Source organism: Berghia stephanieae, chromosome 6 (genome assembly GCF_034508935.2).
Source record: "Berghia stephanieae isolate SIO BIC M18660-M18661 chromosome 6, UCSD_Bste_1.3, whole genome shotgun sequence".
Lineage (NCBI taxonomy): Eukaryota > Metazoa > Mollusca > Gastropoda > Nudibranchia > Aeolidiidae > Berghia > Berghia stephanieae.
This window is the reverse complement of record NC_088365.1, coordinates 29,989,172-30,012,555: the sequence shown is the minus strand read 5'-3', so window position 1 is coordinate 30,012,555 and position 23,384 is coordinate 29,989,172. Positions and strand designations below refer to the sequence as shown.

Below are 23,384 nucleotides of genomic sequence, written 5' to 3'. Positions count from 1 at the left end.
CAGCCACCCATGGTCTCCTCTTTCTAGTATGGAATGTGAGAAGCTTCCTTCCCACTTTTTGAGACATAATATCCTCATCCCGAGGAACTTATTTACGAGCACTGCAAGTGGAAACTACTTCTCAAAATAGTGATTCCTGGAATAGTTAGTGAGGCTATGAACAAGGGCTACTAAAACTTTATTTGGTTTGTACTGGAGATGTCGTCATATTGAAAATTAGCCTTGTCTATGTTTCTGTATTTTGTTAGGACAATAGTGGGTCATTGTTTTCCAACAAATATTGTGAAACTTGATTGCTACAAAGAATAACGATCTCACTGTTTGGGTGTATTTAGAACATTCATGACAACTTGATCTTAATTATGAGTGGATTTGGTATTGCACTTTTACATGAATAATTGTTGGAGGTTTGCTTTTATTTTGAATTATCTTTTAAATCTTTCTCTTTCTTTTTTTTTTTTTTTTTTTTTTGGTTGTAGCTTTTTTTCTTTTCTTTTTTTTTCAGTTTATTTTTCTTTTGCTTTATACTTTGTTTTGTAAATGACATTAAATCACAAATCTACGTAAAACACAGACAATGTATTTGATGGATGGATTATCTTTACTGGCCTTAGGAATAAGATAAGATAAGATAAGAATACAAAGGAATGAAGAAAAAAAAACGAACATGGCAATATCACGAAGGCCAAATTCTTTTTATATTCTTTTTTTAATCCCTCTCTAAATCAAAGGTGATAAAATTCCAGGCATAAACTGCAACAAATCATGAAAATATGGATAATTTTGATGGTTTTCTTGTTCTGGTTAAAAAAAAAAAAAAGAGATCACTAAAGTCCTCTCTAGGTGCTAGCAAATGCCTTATCCACAGTGCCATAAAATATTAATTGCTTCAACAACATCTTTACTCAAAGTTTCAAAGATATCTTGACGAGATAATTCTTTCAATTGCCTAATAAATTGAGCATTCTCTCAGTAAAAAAAAAAAGTCAGCTCAAAGAAAAAAAAACCTTTAAAATTTTACAGCACAGGTAATGGATTTTTAAAGGAAGAAAAAATTTAAAACAAAACATTGTCTGTTGTAAATGATATTGAAAATATGCTAGTGGTGTATGAAAAACAAAAAAGTAATTTTCATCAAAACGACGTTGCAAGAAGAATATATAGAAATATAAGTCTTGGGTATGGCAAGAATGTCATAAACAAGTGGGTTTGGCTCGACTTTAGTCAGTTTATATCTTGACCATGAGAAAGATACGAGATCTGAAAATCAAAGAGAGATATAAAAAATCATAAAACCATTGTTCTCGTGAATTAGATTGAGATACAAAATGGCTGACAATTGATTATTTTGAATTCAAACACATGATAGATAGAATCATTAAATCTAGAGGGTAAAAAAAAAAAGAAAACCAATGGAATTTGGGGGAGATGTAGAGGGGTAATTGTAAAATATGTAAGAAAACCAAAACAGTCCAACCTGGATAGACAAAGGGGAAAAACTCCATTATAGACAGGTTTTCATTCTTCTTCATGAAAAGCCATAGAATGCACAGTACATGATCATGTATCCATGTCCACAACCCCAGTAAACCTTTGTCTGTTAAATAACCAATGGGGTAATCTTATCTCTTTATCACATCTTCGAGTATCTTTATCAGTTCCTTAAAACTCGAAGTGACTTTTTGCTTTCCAGGATCATTTTTGTTATAGATGCATCTGATGCTGTTGATCCAGTTGAGAAAAAAGTCTGAATGCAGAGATACTAACATTGAAACAGGATCTTGCATTCGATTTTAATCTTTGAGTAAAGTTACCATCCAATCACCAACAATTCCATTTCATTGATCAACAGTAGCCAACAAACTATAGTATCGATTAATCTCCTTAATCCATTTGTTAACATAACATTTGTGCATTCCCATGAATTTTCCTTTGAACAAAATTTTCCATCTCACACAGGGAGATTTGTCAAACAGGAGAGGAATTTTAGTGTTCATTTTCAGGTTTGACAGGTGCCATTATACAGAGAATCAAAATAGAAGATATTCCATCTTATAGAGGGTTTCGTTATGGCAGTTTTGACTGAATTTGAATTTGAAATGTAATTATGATCCATCACTATCATTTAAACTCCTCACATTTTTACAGGGAATAAGTTGTTAATGTCGGATGCTTGGAAACGATTGAAAATGAATAAAGAAAGAACTAAGAGGTTTTCATTTTTCATAGCCCCCCCCCCCCCCCCCCCCCCCCCCCTTGTGGTGTGACATCACCTTGTAACCTGTAGGTCCCTAGTTTGAGTCCCGCTATGGGCATCACAAAGTTGAGTCCTTGCACAGATTCTTAACTCATATTGCCAAATCACGCTCAGGTGTAAAGTAAGTAGGTACTTGGCCAGTAACAATGTTGTGACTGCTGAAAAATAATTGTATTTCGACCTTACCATTGTTATGTCTACCTGTTTACCATTTCATTTGGCTTAGGACACCATGTAAATTACTTTGAGGACCATATGGCAGATGTTATCCTATATAAAAGCTCCAGTTCCCATGGTATTGTTGTTTGTATTTTTTATGGGGGGGGGGGGGGGGGGGGGGGGTGTCGAGGAGGGGTTTGGCTTGACTATTTCTTTTTTTTTCCCGTTTTTGTTACCTAATCAATATTGTTTGAGTGGATTGTGATCTTTGCTCTGACTTGAATTCTTCTTCTTCAAGTACCAAGTCTGTGCCAGACATCGGTGATCATGGTAGGCCATTCATCTCTCTAATCAGATAACCTCAGAAAACTAATATTACTCTTCTCTTTCTTTGTCACCCAGCTGTTCAAACTATTCAAATATGTTTTTCTTGGTCTACCTTTACTCTTTTTACCTTCTATCTTTCCTGTGAGAGCAAGATGTTCAATACATTTATGTCGATTTAGTTCAGAAAAGTGAGTGGAGCAGGCACTTATGTTGGTAACAACAAGATATGAAGTGAATAGAAAAGTGCCAGAAGACAATAGAGAATAAAAATTTTTCGCGGCGGTGGTGGGGTTTGAACCTGCGACCTTATTGGTACGACAACTCCGCCTGGCAGGTGAGAGCGTGGCTCTACCGTGTGAGCTATCCACGAACACAAAAATATTCGTTTCAAACTCAAAGTCATTACTAGATCCCTCTCTCACCCACTTCTTGAGACCGCCGATTCGTACGTACACCACCATCGCGAATAATTTTGACCAGCAGTTAAGCTTAATAGCCAATATTCTCAACACAAACATATAACATAGAAACGATTGAGACATTGAGTATGCTCCGGTGTATGGGGTGAATTTTTAATTCAGAAAAGTGAGTGGAGCAGGCACTTATGTTGGTAACAACAAGATATGAAGTGAATAGAAAAGTGCCAGAAGACAATAGAGAATAAAAATTTTTCGCGGCGGTGGTGGGGTTTGAACCTGCGACCTTATTGGTACGACAACTCCGCCTGGCAGGTGAGAGCGTGGCTCTACCGTGTGAGCTATCCACGAACACAAAAATATTCGTTTCAAACTCAAAGTCATTACTAGATCCCTCTCTCACCCACTTCTTGAGACCGCCGATTCGTACGTACACCACCATCGCGAATAATTTTGACCAGCAGTTAAGCTTAATAGCCAATATTCTCAACACAAACATATAACATAGAAACGATTGAGACATTGAGTATGCTCCGGTGTATGGGGTGAATTTTTAATTCAGAAAAGTGAGTGGAGCAGGCACTTATGTTGGTAACAACAAGATATGAAGTGAATAGAAAAGTGCCAGAAGACAATAGAGAATAAAAATTTTTCGCGGCGGTGGTGGGGTTTGAACCTGCGACCTTATTGGTACGACAACTCCGCCTGGCAGGTGAGAGCGTGGCTCTACCGTGTGAGCTATCCACGAACACAAAAATATTCGTTTCAAACTCAAAGTCATTACTAGATCCCTCTCTCACCCACTTCTTGAGACCGCCGATTCGTACGTACACCACCATCGCGAATAATTTTGACCAGCAGTTAAGCTTAATAGCCAATATTCTCAACACAAACATATAACATAGAAACGATTGAGACATTGAGTATGCTCCGGTGTATGGGGTGAATTTTTAATTCAGAAAAGTGAGTGGAGCAGGCACTTATGTTGGTAACAACAAGATATGAAGTGAATAGAAAAGTGCCAGAAGACAATAGAGAATAAAAATTTTTCGCGGCGGTGGTGGGGTTTGAACCTGCGACCTTATTGGTACGACAACTCCGCCTGCAGGTGAGAGCGTGGCTCTACCGTGTGAGCTATCCACAACAAAAATATTCGTTTCAAACTCAAGTCATTACTAGATCCCTCTCTCACCCACTTCTTGAGACCGCCGATTCGTACGTACACCACCATCGCGAATAATTTTGACCAGCAGTTAAGCTTAATAGCCAATATTCTCAACACAAACATATAACATAGAAACGATTGAGACATTGAGTATGCTCGTGTATGGGTGAATTTTTATTCAGAAAGTGAGTGGAGCAGGCACTTATGTTGTAACAACAAGATTGAATGAATAGAAAAGTGCCAGAAGACAATAGAGAATAAAAATTTTTCGCGGCGGTGTGGGGTTTGAACCTGCGACCTTATTGGTACGACACTCCGCCTGGCAGGTAGAGCGTGGCTCTACCGTGTGAGCTATCCACGAACACAAAAATATTCGTTTCAAACTCAAAGTCATTACTAGATCCCTCTCTCACCACTTCTTGAGACCGCCGATTCGTACGTACACCACCATCGCGAATAATTTGACCAGCAGTTAAGCTTAATAGCCAATATTCTCAACACAAACATATAACATAGAAACGATGAGACATTGAGTATGCTCCGGTGTATGGGTGAATTTTAATTCAGAAAAGTGAGTGGAGCAGGCACTTATGTTGGTAACAACAAGATATGAAGTGAATAGAAAAGTGCCAGAAGACAATAGAGAATAAAAATTTTTCGCGGCGGTGGTGGGGTTTGAACCTGCGACCTTATTGGTACGACAACTCCGCCTGGCAGGTGAGAGCGTGGCTCTACCGTGTGAGCTATCCACGAACACAAAAATATTCGTTTCAAACTCAAAGTCATTACTAGATCCCTCTCTCACCCACTTCTTGAGACCGCCGATTCGTACGTACACCACCATCGCGAATAATTTTGACCAGCAGTTAGCTTAATAGCCATATCTCAACACAAACATATAACATAGAAACGATTGAGACATTGAGTATGCTCCGGTGTATGGGGTGAATTTTTAATTCAGAAAAGTGAGTGGAGCAGGCACTTATGTTGGTAACAACAAGATATGAAGTGAATAGAAAAGTGCCAGAAGACAATAGAGAATAAAATTTTTCGCGGCGGTGGTGGGGTTTGAACCTGCGACCTTATTGGTACGACAACTCCGCCTGGCAGGTGAGAGCGTGGCTCTACCGTGTGAGCTATCCACGAACACAAAAATATTCGTTTCAAACTCAAAGTCATTACTAGATCCCTCTCTCACCCACTTCTTGAGACCGCCGATTCGTACGTACACCACCATCGCGAATAATTTGACCAGCAGTTAAGCTTAATAGCCAATATTCTCAACACAAACATATAACATAGAAACGATTGAGACATTGAGTATGCTCCGGTGTATGGGGTGAATTTTTAATTCAGAAAAGTGAGTGGAGCAGGCACTTATGTTGGTAACAACAAGATATGAGTGAATAGAAAAGTGCCAGAAGACAATAGAGAATAAAAATTTTTCGCGGCGGTGGTGGGGTTTGAACCTGCGACCTTATTGGTACGACAACTCCGCTGGCAGGTGAGAGCGTGGCTCTACCGTGTGAGCTATCCACGAACACAAAAATATTCGTTTCAAACTCAAAGTCATTACTAGATCCCTCTCTCACCCACTTCTTGAGACCGCCGATTCGTACGTACACCACCATCGCGAATAATTTTGACCAGCAGTTAAGCTTAATAGCCAATATTCTCAACACAAACATATAACATAGAAACGATTGAGACATTGAGTATGCTCCGGTGTATGGGGTGAATTTTTAATTCAGAAAAGTGAGTGGAGCAGGCACTTATGTTGTAACAACAAGATATGAAGTGAATAGAAAAGTGCCAGAAGACAATAGAGAATAAAAATTTTTCGCGGCGGTGGTGGGGTTTGAACCTGCGACCTTATTGGTACGACAACTCCGCCTGGCAGGTGAGAGCGTGGCTCTACCGTGTGAGCTATCCACGAACACAAAAATATTCGTTTCAAACTCAAAGTCATTACTAGATCCCTCTCTCACCCACTTCTTGAGACCGCCGATTCGTACGTACACCACCATCGCGAATAATTTTGACCAGCAGTTAAGCTTAATAGCCAATATTCTCAACACAAACATATAACATAGAAACGATTGAGACATTGAGTATGCTCGGTGTATGGGTGAATTTTTAATTCAGAAAAGTGAGTGGAGCAGGCACTTATGTTGGTAACAACAAGATATGAAGTGAATAGAAAGTGCCAGAAGACAATAGAGAATAAAAATTTTTCGCGGCGGTGGTGGGGTTTGAACCTGCGACCTTATTGGTACGACAACTCCGCCTGCGGTGAGAGGTGGCTCTACGGTGAGCTATCCACGAACACAAAATATTCGTTTCAACTCAAAGTCATTACTGATCCTCTACCCATTCTTGAGACGCCGATTGTACGTACACCACCATCGCGATAATTTGACAGCAGTTAAGCTTATAGCCAATATTCTCACACAAACATATAACATAGAAACGATTGAGACATGAGTATGCTCGGTGTATGGGGTGAATTTTTATTCAGAAAAGTGAGTGGAGCAGGCACTTATGTTGGTAAACAAGTATGAGTGAATAGAAAAGTGCCAGAAGAAATAGAGAATAAAAATTTTTCGCGGCGGTGGTGGGTTGACCTGCGACCTTTTGGTACGACAATCCGCTGGCAGGTGAGAGCGTGGCTCTACCGTGTGAGTATCCACGACACAAAAATATTCGTTTCAAACTCAAAGTCTTATAGATCCTCTCTCACCACTTCTTGAGACCGCCGTTCGTACGTCACCACCATCGCGAATAATTTGCAGCAGTTAAGCTTAATAGCCAATATTCTCAACACAAACATATACATAGAAACGATTGAGCATTGAGTATGCTCCGGGTATGGGTGATTTTTAATTCAGAAAGTGAGTGGAGCAGGCACTTATGTTGGTAACAACAAGATATGAAGTGATAGAAAAGTGCAGAAGAAATAGAGAATAAAATTTTTCGGGCGGGGTGGGGTTTGAACTGCGACCTTTTGTAGACAACTCCGCCTGAGTGAGCGTGGCTACCGGTGAGATCCGAACACAAATATCGTTAAACTCAAAGTCATACTAGATCCTTCTACCCATCTTGGCCGCGATTCGTAGTACACACCTCGCGAATATTTTGACACAGTTAGTATAGCCAATATTCACCAAATTACATAGAAACGATTGAGACATTGATATGTCGTGTATGGGATTTTAATTCGAAAGGAGTGGGAGGTTATGTGGTAACAAGATATGAAGTGAATAGAAGTGCAGAAATAAGAAAAATTTGCGGCGGTGGTGGGGTTTGAACTGCGACCTTATTGTCGACAACTCCGCCTGGAGTGAGGCGTGGCTCTACCGTGTGAGCTATCCACGAACACAAAAATATTCGTTTCAAACTCAAAGTCATTACTAGATCCTCTCTCACCCACTTCTTGAGACCGCCGATTCGTACGTACACCACCATCGCGAATAATTTTGACCAGCGTTAAGCTTAATAGCCAATATTCTCAACACAAATATAACATAGAAACGATTGAGACATTGAGTATGCTCGGTGTATGGGGTGAATTTTTAATTCAGAAAAGTGAGTGGAGCAGGCACTTATGTTGGTAACAACAAGATATGAAGTGAAAGAAAAAGTGCCAGAAGACAATAGAGAATAAAAATTTTTCGCGGCGGTGGTGGGTTTGAACCTGGACCTTATTGGTACGCAACTCCGCCTGGCAGGTGGACGTGGCTCTACCGTGTGAGCTATCCAGAACACAAAATATTCGTTTCAATCAAAGTCATTACTAGATCCCTCTCTCACCACTTCTTGAGACCGCCGATTGTACGTACACCACCATCGCGAATAATTTTGACAGCAGTTAAGCTTAATAGCCAATATTCTCAACACAAACATATAACATAGAAACGATTGAGACATTGAGTATGCTCCGGTGTATGGGGTGAATTTTTAATTCAGAAAAGTGAGTGGAGCAGGCACTTATGTTGGTAACAACAAGATATGAAGTGAATAGAAAAGTGCCAGAAGACAATAGAGAATAAAAATTTTTCGCGGCGGTGGTGGGGTTTGAACCTGCGACCTTATTGGTACGACAACTCCGCCTGGCAGGTGAGAGCGTGGCTCTACCGTGTGAGCTATCCACGAACACAAAAATATTCGTTTCAAACTCAAAGTCATTACTAGATCCTCTCTCACCCACTTCTTGAGACCGCCGATTCGTACGTACACCACCATCGCGAATAATTTTGACCAGCAGTTAAGCTTAATAGCCAATATTCTCACACAAACATATAACATAGAAACGATTGAGACATTGAGTATGCTCCGTGTATGGGTGAATTTTTAATTCAAGAAAGTGAGTGGAGCAGGCACTTATGTTGGTAACAACAAGATATGAAGTGAATAGAAAAGTGCCAGAAGACAATAGAGAATAAAAATTTTTCGCGGCGTGGTGGGTTTGAACCTGCGACCTTATTGGTAACACAACTCCCGCCGTGCAGGTTGAGAGCGTGGCTCTACCGTGTGAGCTATCCACGAACACAAAAATATTCGTTTCAAACTCAAAGTCATTACATGATCCCTCTCTCACCCACTTCTTGAGACCGCCGATTCGTACGTACACCACCATCGCGAATAATTTTGACCAGCAGTTAAGCTTAATAGCCAATATTCTCAACCAAACATATAACATAGAAACGATTGAGACTTGAGTATGCTCCGGTGTATGGGTGAATTTTTAATTCAGAAAAGTGAGTGGAGCAGGCACTTATGTTGGTAACAACAAGATATGAAGTGAATAGAAAGTGCCAGAAGACAATAGAGAATAAAAATTTTTCGCGGCGGTGGGGTTTGAACCTGCGACCTTATTGGTACGACAACTCCGCCTGGCAGGTGAGAGCGTGGCTCTACCTATTGTCTTCTGGCACTTTTCTATTCACTTCATATCTTGTTGTTACCAACATAAGTGCCTGCTCCACTCACTTTTCTGAATTAAAAATTCACCCCATACACCGGAGCATACTCAATGTCTCAATCGTTTCTATGTTATATGTTTGTGTTGAGAATATTGGCTATTAAGCTTAACTGCTGGTCAAAATTATTCGCGATGGTGGTGTACGTACGAATCGGCGGTCTCAAGAAGTGGGTGAGAGAGGGATCTAGTAATGACTTTGAGTTTGAAACGAATATTTTTGTGTTCGTGGATAGCTCACACGGTAGAGCCACGCTCTCACCTGCCAGGCGGAGTTGTCGTACCAATAAGGTCGCAGGTTCAAACCCCACCACCGCCGCGAAAAATTTTTATTCTCTATTGTCTTCTGGCACTTTTCTATTCACTTCATATCTTGTTGTTACCAACATAAGTGCCTGCTCCACTCACTTTTCTGAATTAAAAATTCACCCCATACACCGGAGCATACTCAATGTCTCAATCGTTTCTATGTTATATGTTTGTGTTGAGAATATTGGCTATTAAGCTTAACTGCTGGTCAAAATTATTCGCGATGGTGGTGTACGTACGAATCGGCGGTCTCAAGAAGTGGGTGAGAGAGGGATCTAGTAATGACTTTGAGTTTGAAACGAATATTTTTGTGTTCGTGGATAGCTCACACGGTAGAGCCACGCTCTCACCTGCCAGGCGGAGTTGTCGTACCAATAAGGTCGCAGGTTCAAACCCCACCACCGCCGCGAAAAATTTTTATTCTCTATTGTCTTCTGGCACTTTTCTATTCACTTCATATCTTGTTGTTACCAACATAAGTGCCTGCTCCACTCACTTTTCTGAATTAAAAATTCACCCCATACACCGGAGCATACTCAATGTCTCAATCGTTTCTATGTTATATGTTTGTGTTGAGAATATTGGCTATTAAGCTTAACTGCTGGTCAAAATTATTCGCGATGGTGGTGTACGTACGAATCGGCGGTCTCAAGAAGTGGGTGAGAGAGGGATCTAGTAATGACTTTGAGTTTGAAACGAATATTTTTGTGTTCGTGGATAGCTCACACGGTAGAGCCACGCTCTCACCTGCCAGGCGGAGTTGTCGTACCAATAAGGTCGCAGGTTCAAACCCCACCACCGCCGCGAAAAATTTTTATTCTCTATTGTCTTCTGGCACTTTTCTATTCACTTCATATCTTGTTGTTACCAACATAAGTGCCTGCTCCACTCACTTTTCTGAATTAAAAATTCACCCCATACACCGGAGCATACTCAATGTCTCAATCGTTTCTATGTTATATGTTTGTGTTGAGAATATTGGCTATTAAGCTTAACTGCTGGTCAAAATTATTCGCGATGGTGGTGTACGTACGAATCGGCGGTCTCAAGAAGTGGGTGAGAGAGGGATCTAGTAATGACTTTGAGTTTGAAACGAATATTTTTGTGTTCGTGGATAGCTCACACGGTAGAGCCACGCTCTCACCTGCCAGGCGGAGTTGTCGTACCAATAAGGTCGCAGGTTCAAACCCCCCACCGCCGCGAAAAATTTTTATTCTCTATTGTCTTCTGGCACTTTTCTATTCACTTCATATCTTGTTGTTACCAACATAAGTGCCTGCTCCACTCACTTTTCTGAATTAAAAATTCACCCCATACACCGGAGCATACTCAATGTCTCAATCGTTTCTATGTTATATGTTTGTGTTGAGAATATTGGCTATTAAGCTTAACTGCTGGTCAAAATTATTCGCGATGGTGGTGTACGTACGAATCGGCGGTCTCAAGAAGTGGGTGAGAGAGGGATCTAGTAATGACTTTGAGTTTGAAACGAATATTTTTGTGTTCGTGGATAGCTCACACGGTAGAGCCACGCTCTCACCTGCCAGGCGGAGTTGTCGTACCAATAAGGTCGCAGGTTCAAACCCCACCACCGCCGCGAAAAATTTTTATTCTCTATTGTCTTCTGGCACTTTTCTATTCACTTCATATCTTGTATGTCGATTTAGGTGCCCTAAAAATTGCATTTGTCTTTTTCTTATTGTACGAATTAATAACCTTTTAGTTTCAGCTTGCTCTAATACTTTTACATTAGTTTTCTTCTCTGTCCATGAGATTCTTAACATCCTTCTAAGAAACCACATTTCTGCTGCCTCCAAGTTTCTTTCTAATGTCTTCTGTAATGTCCAGCTTTCATAGCTATATAATAATACTGACCATACATAGGCCTTCAAAACCCTAAGTTTTGTTGTAATTTAGATATTGTGGTTTTTGAAAATTAGACTCATTTTATTAAAACTATCTTTAGCTATTGCAATTCTTCGGACTTGAATATATATGATAAAAAAATTAATTCCGCTTTCCTCCACGGCATTGATATTGTTGCCTAGGCATTCCATGAAGGAATATAGATAATCTATCAAATAAGATGTCTGATGTCAACAGGAATCACCCACGTTGTCCAAAGTGAGCAAACTGGGGGTTGATAATCTTGCCCAAGGAAAAAAAACGAAAGTGCCTGAAGCTGGGCTCAAACCCAGGACCTTCAAAATCAAAGTGCAATGCCTTAACCACTCTGTCAGTTCAGCCACCAACCTGAATATAACATCAAAAGAAGAAACTTTATTTTTTTTTTTTTAATCTAGGATTTACCTTTACTTGTACTTGGCCAGGAAGTTCAAATGGAAATCCTTGAAATTCCCAAGAACAGCTTTCAGTTCCTCCAGCTGAGGAAAATCAGAAATTTTTTTTATAAAAATGAGATTTCATCATAAGATGAATCTAATCAAATCAAATTAGAAACAGGGCTTTAAAATAGACCAAATGTTCCTTAAATTATGCCCTTAAAATATAAGTAATAATACATTACACATTGCATACACTTTGAGATTTAAAAAAAAAAACATGACAAAGGGAGGAACAGATAAAAGCAGAGAAGAATTTTTTTTTTTTAACAATTTTTTTTTAAAAACCCAATAAATCAGCATATCCTAGTGTGATGATGACTAACCTATTTGGTCTGCAGGCTGCTGGGTCAACTTAGTTTATTTTTCTGTTTTTGTTTTGTATTATTTGTGGAGCTTTTGTTCGGTTTTTTTTAATTTGTTTGTCTTGTTTTTATTTTTCGCACTATTCAGGTGCTTGTAGTGTTAACACTCTGTCTTTGGGAATTCAATATCACTGGGTTCGAGTCTCATTCTGCAGTATTAGTTGGTCTTGAAGGATCTCTTTACTCACATCTACACATTTCTCGGTTTAATTGTACTGTGTTAAATAGTCTCAAGTTGTTGTCAATTCTAGGGTCATGGTTCATTCTGCATGTTAGTGTTGGTGGTCAGGGATTTTTGTGTGGGGAAGGGTTTCGTGGAGTTGATTTGTGGTTTAGCTAGTTTGTTTTGTTGGGGGGGGGGGGGGGGGTTGTTTGTTTTGATTTTTTGGGGGGGGGGTGTTTTTTTTTTGGGTTTGTGCTTTTTTTTTTTTTGTGGGGGGGGGGGGGGGGGGGGGGGGGGATTTAATTTTCCTTCTTTTTGCTTGTTTTTTTTTTTTGTAGTTGTTTTTGGCTATTTTTTTTTGGGGGGGGGGGGGTTAAACGGGGGTTAGAAGAAGAAGAAGAAGAAGAAGAAGGAGAAGGAAGGAGGAGAGAGTAAGTGATCAGGACTCCCTCTAAGACTTTCATCCCTCACTCACACACACACACACACAAACACACACACACACACACAAACCTGAGGCAAGATGGTAATCCTAAAGTGATAGGTCCCAGGTTCCTCCCTAAAACCACTGCCTGGCACTGTGCAGATTCCCGTCTCTTCCAGCAAAGCGAAACAGTAAAAACTGTCTGGTGTTTGATTGGCATCCTCTGCTGCTTTGATAGCTTTGGGCGGCAAATGGATCCGTGGGAAGGCATACATAGCTCCTTGAAGCTGTGATGAGCGAAATTTTGAGAAAAAAAATATGATTACAAGACAATTTAATGGGATTTTATCGTTTGTTTGGTTTTTGGTTTTTTGGGGGTTTTTTGGGGTTTTTTAAAAAGTTTCCAGTTCATTATATTTTAATTGCATCTTATGACAATTTAGGAGAAAGAAGAATTTAAGATAAGTTGACAGAACTACGTAAATACTTATATATAAAGTTTAAAAATAGGATAATGAGTTGTATATTTAAGAAATAGAACCAATACAAAATAAATATTTCAACCTTTGTTTTCGTCAGCAGATGTCTAACATGAAAAAAAAATTATCAAACATTACATCCCCCCCCCCCCCGCCCAAAAAAAAAAAGAAGGAAAGAAAAGAGAAAGAAGTAGAATACAAATGGTATAAAGGCATGAATTCGAACAAGTTCAATTATATTTAGAAATATATCCTTCTGGTAATATAGATGAAATTATTAAATTTAAATCAAGACAATACACTTGTCTCTTGTATTCTTGTCTAAAAAATGTTGGCACCATTATAAAGTAAACATGAATATATCTTATAATCCTTATACTCAAGTTATCAATTTAATTATAACTTCAGAACATATTCAATGCAGGTATTGGTCTAAGTGTATCAGCTCTCAGAGGGTGACTCAATGGCTCAAGGGATAGGGCATTGACTATAGATAGATCGAAGATGACGTCACTCCGGTCTTTGTTATTGTTTTTTGCCATCCGCGTTTGTGAGTAATACTCACTAAACAAAATTAACCTGACTATAAACGTTCATGGTTACACACAGTTTTGTGTGTTGGTCCGTTATACTTCCGGATGGCAATGTTATGAGCTTCTTAGCCAAGCGCATACTATCTATAACCTGGAAGACAAAATTCAAGCCAGACACTTTGTTATTTATTTTTTGGTCTGTCTTTTTTTTTTTTTTTTTGGTGGGGGGGGGGTTGAGTAGTGGTTATCCTTGGGCTAGAAACTTAGCTTCTATAGTTGCCAAGGAACAAGGAAACCTTTGTCCTTTATGCCGTGGTCCAAAACATGATTAAAGGGAATCTTATTTTTGATTTATTCTTTTTTTATCACTGGCCTCTTAGGCAGAGCCCCATAGGAATAAAACTCATTTTGATTTTCAATAACTTACAGTGTTGCAAGAAATTCCGTCAATGGAGTTGAACAACTCTGTTACTAAACTGGCTTTTTCTTTAAGTTGCCTCAGAACCTCATTCTTCTCAGCGATGAACAATTCATAAGATGGATCACCTGATTTTTTTAAAAAAGGAAACAAGGTAAATGTAAAGCACTTTGAGATGCTTGGAAAACGCTATACAAATGAACAATATTATTATTATTATTATTATTATTATTATTATTATTATTATTATTATTTTATTATTATTATTATTATTATTATTATTATTATTATTATTATTATTATATTAAAAATAACGTTTTAGGAAAGTAAACAATATTTTGAAAGAAATTCAGTCTCGCCAGTAAAGTGTTAATCTTTAGCTGATTTAAGTTAAGACAACCTTGATATTCAGTAAAAACTGAAGTTATTATATTAATAAAGTTATATTTAATAAAGTTATATTGCTACATATTTTGAAAGCATCAGATAATTGTAAACCAAGTGTAAGCATTCTGATCGGTGGGAAAACTTCTAGGGCTAACCTCATCACTCTAAGTAAAATAAAGCTTAAAGACAAAGTTATAAATCGCCATCTTAATTTGATAAACATCCACTCAATAATTTAATGAAAACCACATGCATTCACATAAATATACAAATCCCACGAGCACATGCAGCAATGAAAAATGGCCAAGCATCCATAGGTCCTTTGATCAATAAAGTTAAACACTTATAAATTGTTATATGAACAAACCTGGTTTGGGAGGGTCCACAATGCAGTCCACGACAACTTGCCCTGAAACAGGAGGGCACAGCTTGGCTGATATGCTTTTCATATATTGAGCTGTGATCTCAGGAAGAAGATTTACAATCTGAATGAGAAGAATTAAAATGACAAGTATTACCCTTAACATAGTTTATCCGGTTTTAACTACCTGATACACTAATTTTGCTTATTATAATGTTACTTATGATAACGTTTTTTTAGCAAATAGGGGCTAAGTTAGTTGCTTGAGCCAGAGAAAACAGACGATAATCTAAATTGCGGAATTACCAACAGATTCTGGAGATACAGCCGTTCTAGGTGCAAAGATGATACCAGTATACAAGTCCCTCAAACCCCTGACGGCTCAGATATCACAGACAGGAAATGCAATATATTGAACAAACAGTACAAAAGTGTGTTTACGATAGAAGATATCACAGACACAGAATGAAAATGCAAGATATTGAACAAAAAGGATGAAGTGTGTTTATTGAAGAAGACCCCTCAATGCCAAACAGAGGTAAAAGCAACATACCATCTACGCCAAGAATCAACATAACCACATACGGTATATGAAAGCAACTAAACCCATTCAAGGGAGCAGGACCAGACCTCATACCAACTAGAATACTTAAAGAAAATGTTGATGAAATAGCCCCATTCCTGTGTACGATTTTCCAAGAATCCCTGACCTGAATCCTACTGACCGAAAACAGGTCCTTATAAGTCCAATTTATTAAAAAGACAAACGAAACCTAGCTTCAAATTATAGACCTGTATCTCTGACTGCAGTCGTTTGCAAGATACCAGAACACATTATATTCCATTCTATCATGGAACACTACAACAAACACACCATACTAGTCGACCACCAGAACGGCTTCAGGAAAGAACGGTCATAAGAGACACAACTAATCAATACAATAGAAGAAATTTCAAGATCACTAGACAACAAAAAACAAATTGATCTCCTGATACTCAACCTCTGTACCACACAAACGATTTCTATCAAAACTCGAGTCAAGCAAAGCGGAATTCGAAATATTGGGGGTAATGAAACAAATCAGTCATAAAATGTGGAACAACAACAGCAAAATCTTCTACTTTGGTTCAAGGACTGGCTTTGCAATCGAACACAGCAAGTTGTCATTAACGAAAACTCAAGCAAAAAATGTAATGTATTATCAGGAGTACAGCAAAGAACAGTACTTGGGCCTTTATGCTTCTTGATATTTAGAAATGATCTTGGAAACAAATTATCTCCACAAACAAGGCTTAAACTGTTTCGCAGATGATAGCCTTCTTTTCAGGACAATAGAGAGATGCACAGAAAGATTTTGATTCCCTTCAGACGTGGTCAGATACATGGCACATGAAGTTCCATCCATCAAAATGTTATGTCAAGTCAATATCAAACTAGAAAGAGCCTCATACTCACAATTACACAATCCCAACATGTTGACTCCATAAAATACCTCGGAGTCCATCTCAAAAAGAAACTAAAGTGGAAAACTAATATAGAACATATCACAGCAAAAGCAAGTAGGATGCTCGGGTTTCTCAAAAGGAACATAACCCAATGCCACAAAGAATTAAAGCCCAGGCGTACACAGCACCTATCAGGCCAATATTAGAATATGGCTGCGCCCCAAAATGACAGAGACAAGATTGAAAAAGTACAATGAGCAGCTGCAAGATTCGCAACCAGATGCAAATCCAGAGACCCAGGTTGTGGGACATCCTCCCTCCAGTCACTTGAATGGAAACCATTGACAAACCCTCACAAGGTATCCACAAAACCATCAACGACCCAAACTCACCTAACATCATCCCAAACTACATAAAAAGCAAATCAGATAGGTACGCTACATGTAGATACAATGCATCACAATACATACAACCAAAGGCACATACAAACACAGCTTTAACCCATGAACAATAAATGACTGAAATGTCCTGCCATCGGTAATAACGAATGTTGAATGTTTAGAAACTTTCAAAACAGTTTTGAATGCATTTGCTCATCAAAGTAATCTGTGACTGTTCTGTTTTGATTGGACTTAACTGAACATTTGCAGTGATGGGCCCATGGGGCTTTTGCAAATACAAGCCATTGAAGATTGAAGATTGAAGACCTTATACACGTTATGACATTATCCATAATATAACAAAGAGCATTTTTTTTCAATTCAAAAGTTCAATATTATCAGGTCATATAGTACAGTCCAGTCCGATTTATTGGCACGGATCAGTTCCCAAAATATCGCCCCAATTAAGCGGCGGCCATGAAATTGAACGATTGCAAGGTCTTTTCTTGTTGATGAAGCCATGCTTATTGATGAATTGTCCAAGATATGTAGAATGGATGATTGGATATCAATGAGGCCAATTTTATACAGACTGCCTTCATCATTGTTTAAATCTCATCGTAACTTCTTTGTATGTCAGTGATTGCAACAACATTTGTCAGACAGTCCCATTTAACGTCTTAATAGAAAACAAACGACACCTCAATCTACCTCTAACAATGAAAGACAAATCCAACTGCAAATATACCACTCATAATGGTTGCATAAGTAAGCAACAGATTAAGAATGCATTATGGCCATTGACCCATGACCATGAACGTGATAATGGCAGTCGATGACACGGTCAAGGCATATGGGTAAATTCTATTGTTCACATCTGTGTTGACTAAGAAAAACAGTTCAACCACACACCCAATTGGGACTCGCCATAGGCACAAACAAGGCATACAGGTAAATTTTATTGTTCACACCTCTGTGATGAACGTTACGACCACTCAGGTTGATGGTCCCGTTAGACTAATTTGCATTTTACGAACCACTATTTTAGATGATTGAGGACAAGGAAAAAGCTATTTTATGGGAATGGTCGTCAAATTTCGTCCCCATTAAGTGGTGAGCCGTCCCAATTAAGCAGCTGGGAATATATATAAAAAATTCTGTTCCCAAGGAATCGTCCCAATAAAACAGCTGTCCTAATTAAACAGAGTCCCCAATACTTGGACTGTACCAGTTTTTCACTGCCTAACAATGTAAATACAGCTGGATTTTCTATATTTTAATGTCATTGAAAAAAAAACCTTTACTACTCTGTGAAGTTCAGGATATGGATGAATGCATAAGAATGGCTTGGAGTTGTTTTATTGTAAATGAAGCAAAGTGCATGACTCGTGGACACGCATATCAATTGGAGATCTCAATAGCTTAGTTGATTCAATTTAAAAGCATAAAGACAGATATTAGTCCTATAGTCCGTTCAACTGCCCATGCACATACGTGTAAATGATGCTTCTCGGATTTTTTTTTTTTAAAAAAAAGGAAAACAAATTTTAAACATTAAAAGAAAAAAAAAGGAAATGAAAACGATGATGATGATGATGATGATAACAATAATAATAATAATAATAATAATAATAATAATAATAATAATAATAATAATAATAATAATAATAATAATAATTAATATAATAATAATAATAATAATAATAATATAATAATAATAATAATAATAATAATATAATAATAATAATAATAATAATAATAATAATAATAATAATAATAATAATAATAACAATGTAAAAATGCCAATTAGCAATGAACTGGGCTAGTTAAGTGAGAATGGTCATCAATTTTTCTTTGTTACCACATTTAAAACATTCACCATTAATGATCGATTGACTAAAATATTGAAACCTCAGCAATTTGACACGACATTTATTTTTTTTTATCATAGGTACTCTATCTGATTCAATTCATAAAGTATAGTCAGTGTTTATTTTAAATCCAGGCATAGCCAGGTGCGTCACATGCTACAAAAAATTCACCCCATACACCGGAGCATACTCAATGTCTCAATCGTTTCTATGTTATATGTTTGTGATGAGAATATTGGCTATTAAGCTTAACTGCTGGTCAAAATTACTTCGCGATGGTGGCAAACGAATCGGCGATCTCAAGAAGTGGGTGTGAGAGAGGGATCTAGAAATGACTTTGGGTTTGAAACGAATATTTTTGTGTTCGTGGCTAGCTCACACGGTAGAGCCACGCTCTCACCTGCCAGGCGGAGTTGTCGTACCAATAAGGTCGCAGGTTCAAACCCCACCACCGCCGCGAAAAAAATTTTTATTCTCTATTGTCTTCTGGCACTTTTCTACTCACTTCATATCTTGTTGTTACCAACATAAGTGCCTGCTCCACTCACTTTTCTGAATTAAAAATTCACTACATAGAGACTGGGTTATTTGTATATCTAAAACTCTACCTTTTGGATTTATCAGCATGACCCAGTATTTTTTCAAAATCTAACTTACCTCAGAATATCCACCTCTGTATCCACACTCTCCCATAAAACCCTTGGACGCAGACATGAATGAAGCCAACTCCATTTTATCATAAGGAGAACCCATCTCAGACATAACCTGCTTGAAGGAGAAAAACTTGCAACCCTCTGCATAGATATTGTGCTGGTATACCTCATCTGCCATGATGAACAGTTTTTCCCGTTTGGCAAACTTGATAATGTCTTGTATATTCTCCTTTTTCAAAACCTGACCTGTGGGATTTCCCGGGTTGATAATTACAATGGCACGAGGACAGCAATGAGGTTTTGCCTCTGTAATTGCCCTCTCCAACTCACTAACCTCCATGGACCAGCCCTTTGCCTCGTTGAGGTAGTATGGAATTGGATAAGCTGCATATTCAGCGAGAGCAGCAGAGTAGAGAGGATATTGAGGTATTGGGATCATGATGCCTGCTTTGTCTTTTCCCAGTTTTCCAGTCAGAAGAAGAGTCATAATTGATCTGATGCCATCACTTGCTCCAGTGCACAGAACAATGTCTGCAGGATCAGCAGGGTACCCATCCCTTTCAGTGATATACTGAGCAACATGTTCCCTGATGACCATTACACCAGGACTGTCGCTGTAGGAGCCAAGACTGGAACCACGACAGCCATTCAGAATTTTCCTGGCTTTTTCTTTGGCATCTTTTGGAAATAAGTCAGAGTTCATCAGCTCTGGATAAGTGCACAATGCCACAACCTGGCGAATGAAAGTAATAGGCTTCTGACCAGTAGCGTGGCAATCACCAATATTGGCTTTCACCACTTTAGTGAAAGGCTTCTTGACACCATTTTTTAGCTCATTCTCCAGCTCTGTTGCCCTTGCAACAATGGGACCTCTCACAGCATACTGAAGTTCTATCACATTGGGATTGAGGGTTCCCATATGAAGGACATGTTCATCTACACTTCCCATTTTGTTTTAAAACTCGCTCTCCACTGATTATCACAGGTATCTGAAACAAATAATATAATCATTCAGACATGACGTTGGGGATATCAATATTAATTATTTATTTTAAAATTTATTGGTCATTGAACATTTAAGAAGTAAACAATTTAAACCTGTGCATACAAAACCGGAAAAAAAATAGAGAAAATCTGATTCTGTGATTATGACACTCTTCTGCAATGAAGGGCCAAAGAGAGGAGGGTAAGGGATATAAAAAGGCAGAAAAAAGTACAGCAAAAGTACTTGTATTTCTCTTCCATCCCAATCGCCATTGTTAAAGAATCTTTGTTAAATGTATTGCACATGATCTCAGGTAGCACAAATGCATGGTCTTTATCTTCTATATACCCATCGTAATGTGTGGTCTGAGCAAGTGAGCCTGCCCTATCCAAAATAGTGTTATTGGCTATTCTCATACCCAGACAGTGTGATGCGCATTCTTTAAAATATTCCAATGGAATTACATTAATTCATCACATCTTCTCTTCTAAAAGGCTAACTAGGATAATATATATTTTCAATGCCTTATACATGACATGATATTGAAACAATCTGAATATATTACCTTTGTTTTTGATGACAAACTTTAATCATATTCATATTTTAATAAATTCAATTACTTGTCAAACAATTTCGTACTAGAACTAGCATTTTTTGTTTCAAATATACAGTCTACCCCGGATAATCATGACTCAGTTAATTGCAACTTTCAGTTAATCGCAACTTTTCCCAATAAATGGAATTAATTCTATATAAAAGTCACTGGTTAATTGCAACAAATTTTCGACATGAAAAGGGGCAAATTCAAGAAATCAATCAAACACAATTTCATGATTAAATTTCATCATCGACGAAGCCATAACAGGTTGAAGAACCAAGAGTGGGCGGGGTTTAATGCTACAGTAGTGTGTCACCACTCTATAAGAGGCAAAAGAGGGCGGGATTTTGCAGTATTGGTTTGTGCAGTCATCTGTGACCACTCGATAGGAAACTAGGGGGCTGGGAAGAGTCTAGACAACAGGTAGACAATGACAGTTGTGTGGAGAGACTGAGTGATATCCTTTGTTTTGGGATTGACAACTGTGCATAGTGACCAGTGGGTTTGGTGAGAGTTTAATGTTTCTCATCACAGCTTGTGTGACTCTTACAAATGTTGAGAGTGAAAGTTAATCCAATCTGAATAAGAAGTCGGCTTGCATAAAAGCTGCCATTGTTTGTGTTTGTCAAAATCTATATAGGGCTGCCTTATGGTTTTTGTTTCAATCAAATTGCTCAGTCTGTGATTAACTAAGAACAATATTTACATCAACCGGTTTGAGTTTACCATATAATATAGTTGGAAGCTGATAAGTGGTCAAATCAAATTTGTAATAAAAATTAAAAATTAGTGGTGGTGAAAACAGTGTCGCATCATTTTATATGAAATCGACCAAAGATACCGCAGCTTGGAAAAAAAAAAAAAAAACACAAATAGGAACGATATCACATTACAGAAAAAAAATTAAAATCATCAATGAGTTCAATTCGATCTCCTAAACCAACTCCGACAGACCTTGTCATAAAACACAGCATCTCCAAAAATGTTGCAATAGTGGACAGGAAACTCAACTTCAGTTAATCGTATCTTCAGTTAATTGCAACATTTTCGCTGATCCCAAGGTGTTGGGATTATCCGGAGTGGACTGTAATGCTATTCCAAATATTAACAATATGAACTAAAGAATTTTGTCTCAATTTAGTTCTAGACCATGAGATATAAATTTTAAATATATTCATAAACATGAAAAGGGTTTTAAAAGGTACTTCTGTTTGTTGTTTTGTTTTGCTTTTTTTTTTTTTTTTTTTTTGGGGGGGGGGGGGGGGGGAGGGGATGATAAGGTTGTATTACCCGAGGTCAAGTTGTTTCTTTGAATAGATAAATCTTTAATTCGTGAGTAACTAGAAATGTATAGTTACTGTTTGCCATGTAAGTGGAGGACACATTTGGAATTTTTCAACAATTAAATTAATTTTTTTAAAAACAATGGATCACGACTGGTTTATTTTGTTCCATCCAACGTGTACTTATTGCAGGTCTGATGAAAGAACGCAATTATGGGCTTGATTAAATTATTGCTGTCATGGACAATATTTTGTGTTGGTGTGAGAGAATTTCCATTACAAAAATGAGCCAATAACAAGTTGGGTTATCAGACCTGCAAATAGCTACACGTCGGTTCCACCCGGTGTAAATTTATTGAGGTAGGTACCTACCTACCCACCAGCAATCTAAGTGATGTTTCGTTAGTTCACGTTAGTTCAAATACCAACTCTAGATAGAATAACAAAATTTTTAAAACATTTTTTTCTGACGGGTTTATTTGAATATTATTTTTTAGCTCCAATGAAAACATGAATATAGACCAATAACTATGACTATGACTGTTTTCCTTGATCTATAAATTATAAAATGCCATTATAAAGATTTACAGCTGATGTTAAATTGCTTAATGTTTTCATTTTCATAATAAAAAAACATGAGGGCCGAGTGCTTATTCAATGATTTCAATTCTGCAACATGTCTGATGATTTGTTTTTCTAGGGCCGAGGCAAGGTCGTCAAAACAAACAAAATCAATCTCTTTTCAAATTAATAGAATGAAAAAAAAATGATACTGAAAAAAACATGTCTATGAACTGTTTTTTGACCAAAAAGTTTACCTCTTCTTTTTTAATCTTAACCAAGCGGTTGTGTTCTTGTTTGTGCTTTGACCTTCGCAGTTGTAAGTTGTGTAAATGAAACGAGTGTTAGAAAGACAGTGGTTGAAAATGAACTAAGTTAGCGAACGGTAAAAAGCAAACGAAACGCTAACACTAACACACACTCACAATCAACCTAATGTCAACGCGTTATTATTCAACAGTCAACACATACACATACACCGCCTATACATGACCTTAGAATAAGGTCATTGCACACAGCAGCAC

The 23,384-nt window shown here is 37.9% G+C and overlaps 1 protein-coding gene across 1 annotated transcript; it reads right to left on the bottom strand.

Moving 5' to 3' along the window:
• Positions 1-445: 445 nt before the first annotated feature.
• LOC144974826 (alanine aminotransferase 2-like) lies at positions 446-23,384 on the bottom strand. The gene is made up of 7 exons (XM_078918149.1): positions 23,118-23,384; positions 19,438-20,422; positions 15,090-15,207; positions 14,345-14,463; positions 12,995-13,192; positions 11,922-11,995; positions 446-1,260 (listed from the first exon to the last, which is right to left on the bottom strand). Exons 2-6 carry the CDS (start codon positions 20,380-20,382, stop codon positions 11,924-11,926), a joined length of 1,452 nt encoding a protein of 483 aa, XP_078774275.1. The 5' UTR covers positions 20,383-20,422; positions 23,118-23,384; the 3' UTR covers positions 446-1,260; positions 11,922-11,923.